Below are 9,175 nucleotides of genomic sequence, written 5' to 3'. Positions count from 1 at the left end.
CTGTATATCTGATATCAAACTGACATTTATCGCTTAGTGTTTATCACTACGATACACTAAGATTAGCCGACAGCAATTAATTATTATATAATTCGTACTACATATTTAATCTGTTTCATTCCGTTAAAAATTCTATAATTAACCTGTATTTAAAATAAACCATTTCTAGTAATAATAAACAATATCTGTTTACTTTTACAACGTTCTCATGTAACATTTCTTTATGTTTGATATCTATAACACTATTTCTAATCTATTACTTCACTGTATAATGTGCAGTGGCGTACCTAGGGGGGGGCGGTGGGTGCGGTCCGCACCGGGCGGCACTTACCTAGGGGCGGCATTTTTTATATTTACTTATAGTTGTAAAAGCAACTTTTTCATTTCAAATTTATTTTCTTTCTTGAATAATAAATGATTATTATAAGTTTAATATCTAATAAGTCTAATGTTTTATATTATACTCAAAAACCTATTACTATTTGATTGACATATAATAGAAAGGGCGGCAAACTGGAGATCGCCCCGGGCGGCAAAAGTTCTAGGTACACCACTGATAATGTGTAATGGTTTATATTCAAGTTAAAATAATAATTACGTAATTAGTAAACGAAAAAATTTATTAAGTTTCTATAATAAATTTAATTTATTTAATATTATCGTTGCTACAAACGAGTATAAAAATGTTTACATAGTAATCGAAATTTAGACTGGAAATCCAGAAGATACAAAAAATATACTAGTGGGCAATGCTTGTAAGATACTTGGTGGATTACAATTAATACCGCTAATATATCCTATGCGTCAAAATACTAAAACTGAAATAAACTTTAAAAAGTCAGTTAATAATGCGAATTGTGGAAGTTTAACTATTGTAAACAGTTTAAATCAAAATATGTAATAAATTAACAACAATTTTTGTTTTCATTTTAGATATGTTTATTCTATATTGGCAGCTTTGTTCCTAATTAACTATAATATAATACTTGTCTTTAAATTTAGATTCGCATAATTCTCAAGTTTTTTATTTTACGGTGGTCAGGAAGTAATTAAAATGATATTTTAAATCGGTTAAGTAGTCTCCTAAAAGATAACTACGTTAGTACTTAAAGGGAAACAAAAAATGTCTTGATCATTCTTTTTCTTATTAAACATTAAATACTAAACGATTAGTAGGTAAGTTAAGAATAGGAATATTTTGTTTAAAACAATTAAACATGGATTTACTGCTACTATATGATGGTGTGAAATTTGAGAACTTAAAATTTAAAGACTCATTTAAGTTTGTTTCATACTACAATAATTTTATCTTAATTCAATTTATTTTTATAACCAATCAACCTATTTTTCTTTATTTTTATAGAAGTTCTTATTGCAGTTTCAATAAATATGTTTTAAGAACGCTATTTTTACTTCCTTTGTACTGTAATCATTTTGACAGCTGTCATGTATCAAATAAATAACCTTTAAATCTAAACGTCAAAAGATTATTTATTTACTAATAAATAAGTTGATATTAATATATTTTTAAGTTCAAAATGGAGGATACGGAACTGGAGCCTTCGGAGCTTGGTACCCAGTCGTACTGGCAGAAGGCCTACACGAAGGAGATCGTTAACTTCGACGACCACGGAGATCCGGGGGATGTTTGGTTCGGAGAGGACAGTGCTTATCGTGTCATTAAATGGATCTGCCAATGCGGGATACCGCGAGATACAGCGGTCATAGACTTAGGTATATTAACCTCATATTTCTTTAACCCTTAACTTGGCAGATTTTTTTTAATATTACATTAATATTCATACCACTTGACTTAAGGCCCAAGGATGCCAACAGAAAAAACTGAACAAGCGTTCGAAAATTAAGAAACAAATGATTACTTTGCGTTTAAAACTGATGCCACAATTTTTTTTTAATTCTGATGTATCTCTACAAATACATTATCAAGAAAAGGGTTAATTATAAAATTCTTGTTGGAGTTTATTGCCAGCTTTAATGTGTTAACATGGGGTAATCACTTTGGAAATATGATTCTATAATATTAATTGATCGAGCCCAGGCCTCTCTAACATGATGACAAATGTACATAGAATAATATTTCCGGCCTTTCGCTTTTTCTGTGTCCACAATTTCTTTAAATAACTTCTTGGTGATATTCTTAACTTAAACATGGAATCAACTTTTCACAAAAACTAAACCTACATCTTGATAACTTACTTTTTATTTGGTTGCTATTTTTCAACAGCAGATGGCTTATTACAGAATAATGTATAAACTAGACAAGATATTGTATCTATTTCCTAAACTACTTTGCCAAATAAGTCTGTCTGAAAAACAATGTAAACATCCAACGTCCCTTCCAAGAAACTCAAGAACATGAGGGACATCTGATGGTAATAGTGTCAGTTCTGGGTTAGGCTCCAGGGGAATTGCTGCTCACCAGAGTACTACACAGACTCACAGAATCCCCAAATGAACTCATCATCAAGATATGTTAAACAATAGAATAAGACATATATTCTTTAATAACTGTTTAAACAAGATGTCTTAGATTTCTGATACTTGACTCGCTTACCTGACCTGTATCAGTTTTATTTCTTCAGCAACAATAAACAAACCAAGTTGGATCACTTTATTATGCTATTTTTAATACCACATATTATGCATCACCATAAGTATTTTTCTGGAAGTTCACCACAACACATATTTATATTTTTGAACCTTGGCATCTGACTTTTTAAGGTTATTTTTTTTGCTAAATCTAGTCCATAAATTGTTATTTTTTTAACATTCCATATAGTTTAACATAAATTGTTAAACCAGTTCCACTGCGGAGCATGAAACAAAATGGCTTACCATAGCACACATTGAGATTAAGACAGATATATATAAAACAATGTTTTCAGGATGCGGTAATGGATACACACTCATGGAGTTAGCTAGAGAGGGCTTCACAAATCTCCTTGGTGTTGATTATTGCGAGGAGGCCATAGTCCTAGCAGAGAAAGTGGCGCAGAAGGAGTTTCCGTTGATAAAGTATCAGGTATTTTCTTTACTATTGTACTTAATTGTATTGTATGTGGTATGTTTGGGGTAAATAGTGGACATTGTCTCCCACAATGTGCACAGACAACTTAAATTGTTGGGTACAGGCTAATTTCTGGTGAGAATCATTGTGGAGGTTCTTGGTCCTTGGTGAAATGATGATTATGAGGAAATACACTATTGAACATAAAATTGATTATTTCAACAGATGACTTGTAGTTTTTATGCAATTTTTTTAATAAATAGCTTAAATATGACAATGATTTAGGATCAATGTTGCCAATTAATAATTTTTAGGTAGATTAATCAAGTAGATATTGTTATGAATGTAACCTCAGTCTTTTCTTCTCAAGCTGGCTGGTAAGAATAGTATAATATTGTATTTTTGATAAAAATAATGTAAATTATTAGCCATGATATATATATACAAAGAATTATATGTGAAGAAGATAATTTAAGATTAAGAAATATAGATCTGTGATGTGGTTGCTAAATGCTTATATGAAAGCTCAAGATTCTCAATAGAAAATGCTATGCGATCAAATCAGAAATGAGGTTTGAAGTAGAACTAAAGTCATGGTCATAGCTCGAAGAATTGCTCGTCTGGAGTAGCTGTGACAGCAGTTGGGGTTGAAAGGTTGGAAGACCGTAGCCGAAGCACTATGGTGATATATGGTGGACCTTATAACATGGTTTCCTTGATCATCAATAAAGTATTTATCATTATCTTAGTAGCTGTAGGATGTACATTGTTAGGCATATGTCTCTATGATACATTTTTTTACACCCCTTTCAGGGTACCTGCCCTTCCTCCTGATATGTGAGGCACTGACATTACATATTTGTTTTGACATTTCATTTTTCTACTATTCTTTACCAATTCTTTGTTTCCTGTCGTCCTTCACAATATCTATCTTTACATCGCTTACATATCTTATCTTCCATCACTTTTCTTCCCTCATTTTCGCTTTTAGATCACAGTTTGAATCGCAGTTAAATTTTGATATCACAATATTGACTCATTTTTATTTATTCAATGGAATCAGGCGTTACCTTGCGGAAGTCCATCCTAAGTAAGAAAAGGACCAATATTTAGCCACTTCCACACATGCAGTGGTAGTCGTGCAACAAAGTGCACCGCCCGCCAGCCCGCTGATAAATGCGTATGCGGCAAACAATGTGAATCACACAACTGCCACCGTCAAATCACTCAATATGTATTTCTTCACCCCTCCACGGGGCATCTTCAGGAGTTATGTTACACCGATTAGTGCCAAACACAGAGTCATTATTATTTATTTTGTTATGTTCATTTCTGTTTTTTTTTTCAAATATTGTGATAATTTCTAGTTAGTACAATTTTTCTTTCTTACAATATTTACTACTTTACTTAATTTACTTGTTTAAGTGTCTCACCTCACCCCTGTACTACCTCCTCATGTTTAGAATTTGGAAGAGGCTTGAATCTAGTGCCTTCCTACAACCTTAAGAAACTTCTCTGTCCACCTTCTCGTTGGATGTCCTATGTTGAACTGACTGTTCCATAGTATCTACTCCAGAAATTCAAAGTCCACTTACCAATCTTATATATTTTGTTGGTTACATTTATGATAGAATATGCCTACAGTACCCTGCGATAAATTGCACACAGACCTGACCTGAACATGTTTTTTTACTTTATTTTACCCCAACCTAAAGCCACCACTTATAGAAAAATTGGTGTATTTATTTTATTTAACAGTTTATTGTACACAATAAAAACACTAAAGTAACAATACAAATATAACTGATACAACAGGCACTACTTATTTCTAACCAGAAATTTCTTCCAGTAGGCCTACGGAAGGAGATTCATAAAAAGTAAGGCAGACACAACGTGCACAATAATTAAATTGAAATATTTACAATAGATACGACTTTTGACCATAATTACATACTTAACATGAACATAAATGTATACTTACATATTATATACTTACATAAATAAGCATAATAAATAATATATATACATAATATAAGCATAAATACATATATAACATATATAACTAAAAATATTATATATACTAGACAACTAGCGATAAATAGTGCTCTTTGACTCGCTTTTTAAATACAGGTAATGATGGACAATCACGTACTTCGTAGGGGAGAGCGTTCCATAATCTTGCAGCATGGACAGTGAAGGAATAGGAAAAGAAATCAGAGTGATGGGTGGGGATGGCCAGTGACGTCCTTACGTTCGTACGACAAGGTTTGTCCTGGGCCCGGGAGAAGTGGAAGAGGTTACGGAGATAAGAAGGAGCAGAGGGATTATATAGGATGTTATAGAGAGTAGAAAGAACATGAGCGTTCCTGCGGTGACGAATTGGAAGCCACTTGAGTTGCGATCGGAACTGGGAAATATGATCGTACTTACGTAAACCCAAAATAAAAATAATACATACATTTTGGAGACGCTCTAGTTTGTTTAGAAGCTTCTCAGTGGCATCCAGGTAGCACGCGTCAGCGTAGTCAAGAATGGGGAAAAGGAGAGTCTGTACGAGGGAGATCTTGGTTTTCAGAGGTAAAAAGTTCTGGAGGCATTTGAGCGAGTGAAGTGAAAAATGTAATTTTTTGCTGACCTCATTGACGTGCGGGAGCCAAGACAAATTGGAATTGATGATTACCCCTAGATTCTTTGCAGATTTGCTAAAAGGTATAATAACGCCATCGTAAAGCAATGGACGGATAGCAGTGACAGCGCCAAGACGCTTATACATATATGCGCTCCCAATAAGCAAAGCCTGTGACTTTTTCGGGTTTACTACTAGTCCGAATGACTTAGCCCAAGTAGAGATCCGCTCCAGATCGGCATTGATAAGAGCAATAGCATCATCAAGATCAGAGATTTTGAAATGCCGATAGATCTGCAAGTCGTCTGCATAAATATGGAAGTTAGACAAAATTACAGTGGTGACTGTGTTTATAAAAACGGAAAACAGGAGTGGTGACAGTACACCACCCTGCGGCACACCCGCACCAAGATCGCACCAGTCTGAGGAGACATCATCAGAGTGGATCCGCTGAGAACGACCACGAAGGTAAGACTCAAACCACGCCAAAGCAAGAGGAGAGACGTTAAGAGAGCGAAGAATAGCGAGAAGGACATCAAAGTCTACAGAATTGAAAGCGCTGCTAAAGTCGAGTAGTGTTAATATCGTCAGAGACTTGTCCTCCATTGCAAGACGTATATCATCTGTGACCTTTAGCAGCGCTGTCACAGTACTGTGACCTGACCGTATTTGGTGTATTTTATACAAAGAATAAAAATGATTATCAAAAGAAGCAAATGTTGCTTGTTGTAACAGCTCCTAGTAGATACCAGAGTGTTTGTATTTTGTGGGACAGAGATAACGCTCTACGAAGACGAAATTAGCAGATTGTCTCTTTCCAAAGGTTGATGTACAATATTTATCGCAGGGTACAATACAGTTACCAATAAACTTTTGGGACATTAATGTTAATAAATATTATTTAATGTTATGTTTCAGGTGTTTGATATAATAGATGGCGCTGGTCAGGACTTGGGGAAGTTTGGCCTGGTACATGATAAGGGGACATATGATGCCATCAGTCTGAACCCGGAGAACGCTAGAGAGAAACGGGAGAAATATATACAGAAGGTAGCAGATATATTAGCTGATGATGGTAAGCATTTCTTTACAATTACTTCTCCATCTTAAAATTCTATAGCCCTACTATATAACATATATAATACTAGCTGATCCCGCAAATGTTGTTTTGCGGGATCAGCTAGTAGAAAAGGGTAGAAATGCTTACTTTGAAAAAATATTTTTAATTTTCAAGTTAAAAATAAGGGTTGATCGTAGAGGGGTGAAAATTTAGGGTTGTATGTATTTTTGTATGTTGTATCATAAAAAAATAAAAACAAAAAATATCGTCAAAAAAATTAAAAAACATTAAGGGTGAACAACCCTTATCACTTAGGGGTATGAAAAATAGTAGCCGATTCTCAGACCTACTAAATACGCACATTAAATTTGGTAAAAATCGGTCAAGCCGTTTCAGAAAAGTTCAAGTTCGAACACCGTGACACGAGAATTTTATATATTAGATTTATATTAAAGCGGAAGTGTTAAACTCAAGTCGAGTCAGTTATTGAATACCACCTATTAATAATCAAACTGCCCACTTATGGGATGTGGACCGTATGCTGGGAAACACTGGTCAATTCGAAAATATATTATTTTAAAAATCAATATACGGTGTGATTTGTTATAGATGTGAAAGGTTTAAAGGGTCTTTTTTGTATGTATAGCTCCATATATTAGAAACCTTACAACATTTGTTTATAATCATACTATATAAAGTGATCTATCTGAAATATGTTACAAAAATTATTTTTTTTTTTTGGAATGCGACAAGCCTATAACATCTGGCAGTGGAAAATCTGCAGGAAGATACAAATTTTGAAAACGCTTTTTCTCAATATATTATCACTACATTATTTATTATTTATATAAAACACCTTTTCTCATATGTCTATAGATAAATATCTTTTTTTAGTACATACTAAGGTTACATTGCACATTTTACATTTTATTCAAACTAAACTATACAAGTCTCTGAAAAGTAAGATATGACATTTAAAGTTTATTGTAAAGTTTCTTTTTATTTTTTTTAAAACTGTCTAAGAGGACATATATATATATATGACAATTTCTTTCGACTATGTAGGTATATGTTTCAAATAAACAATAATGCGCTGTTATGAAAAAATAGAAACGACATTTAAAGTTATTATTTAAATCGTCGATTTCTTTTAAATGTTTATTCTGCACAAATACCGACTGCTTTACCGACCGGCGACCGCAACGGACGCCATTAAAACACAATTGTTAACAGCGCCATCTGTGAAGTGTCAAGGTTAAACAGACTGCTTTACCGACACTAAATAAGCGCAGCACAATTCGAAATAGAATTATTAAAGAAACTGGTTTCTTTATACATATATTTATATATATACCTTGGAGTAGGCTTTTACCCGAACATGGTGCATATATATATATGTTTGTATGTGTGTAAATAGAGTGTACCGTATGTTGTCAGCTAATTAGTTATATATTCAACTCTAATGCTTTTATTTATAACCGATCATACTGTATATGTCGTGATATTATATATATAGACGATACATGTATGTGTTTAATTTGTTGATATAATAAGATTATTTTTATTTTCAAGGTATATACGTAATAACATCCTGCAATTGGACCGAAGATGAACTAATAAGACATTTTTCTGAGAAGATGAAACTTAAATGCGTGATACCGACGCCGCAATTCACATTTGGCGGGAAAGTTGGCAGCATGGTGTCGTCCGTTGCCTTTGTTAAGAAATAAATTATTATTGACGTTTTGTTTTTTTTTTACATTAGACAAAGGTATGATTATTTAACACCAACCTTTTTTGTGCTGTGTCCAGCCAAAACCTTTCTGAAATTCTTAAGCCTATCTATATAACACATAATTTTACTATTAACCCTTCCTTTGCCGCAAAATGGCGGCTGCCAATGTCGGGAACGATTTTTTTGGATTAGTAGGCGACACTTATTGCCGCCCAAGAGAGGCGATGTGTAAAAGATATTTAAGGATAAAAGATGATGAAAATAAAAAAGTCAAGTGAAAAATTTATAGAGAAAAAATTGTCGCATATTTAAGACAGGGGAATGTAGGAGAGGGTTTTAAAAGGACTTTTCTCCAAAAATTGATAATAGCGACATCTGTTATCTTCAATATTAAACTTGAATTAAGTGTAAAAGTTTTACATTGTAAATAACAGATGTCGCTACAAGTTTAAACTACTGTTTTATTTACTTCGGTTTAGAAATTTTAAAATACTTATGGGAAACTATGAAATATGAATCCGCGTTCGACTGTTGACGGTGGGTTTTATTCATTACTTACATAGGATGTTGTTCACAGTGACCACTTGTGTGAGTCTTGAGAAGAATAAAAGAAGATAATATTATAGAAAGTACAATCATATTTATCTCCATTATAGTGGGATCTTACATAAAGTCTAGATTAAAAACGCTCTCTGATCTAAAAAGATCACACAGATACCTATCGGA

The 9,175-nt window shown here is 33.3% G+C and overlaps 1 protein-coding gene across 1 annotated transcript; it reads left to right on the top strand.

Annotated features, from left to right (window-relative positions):
• The first annotated feature begins 1,446 nt into the window (after positions 1–1,446).
• Positions 1,447–8,451, top strand: LOC137927388 (EEF1A lysine methyltransferase 2). The gene is made up of 4 exons (XM_068771187.1): positions 1,447–1,734; positions 2,907–3,043; positions 6,573–6,729; positions 8,287–8,451. Exons 1-4 carry the CDS (start codon positions 1,539–1,541, stop codon positions 8,442–8,444), a joined length of 648 nt encoding a protein of 215 aa, XP_068627288.1. The 5' UTR covers positions 1,447–1,538; the 3' UTR covers positions 8,445–8,451.
• Positions 8,452–9,175: the final 724 nt, after the last annotated feature.

Source organism: Battus philenor, unplaced genomic scaffold (assembly GCF_028537555.1).
Source record: "Battus philenor isolate CCGP_79_NKW_IND1 unplaced genomic scaffold, ilBatPhil1.0.hap1 SCAF_30, whole genome shotgun sequence".
In the NCBI taxonomy this organism is placed as follows: Eukaryota; Metazoa; Arthropoda; class Insecta; order Lepidoptera; family Papilionidae; genus Battus; species Battus philenor.
Note: the sequence above shows the minus strand (reverse complement) of the source record. Positions and strands in the feature narration are given on the sequence as shown.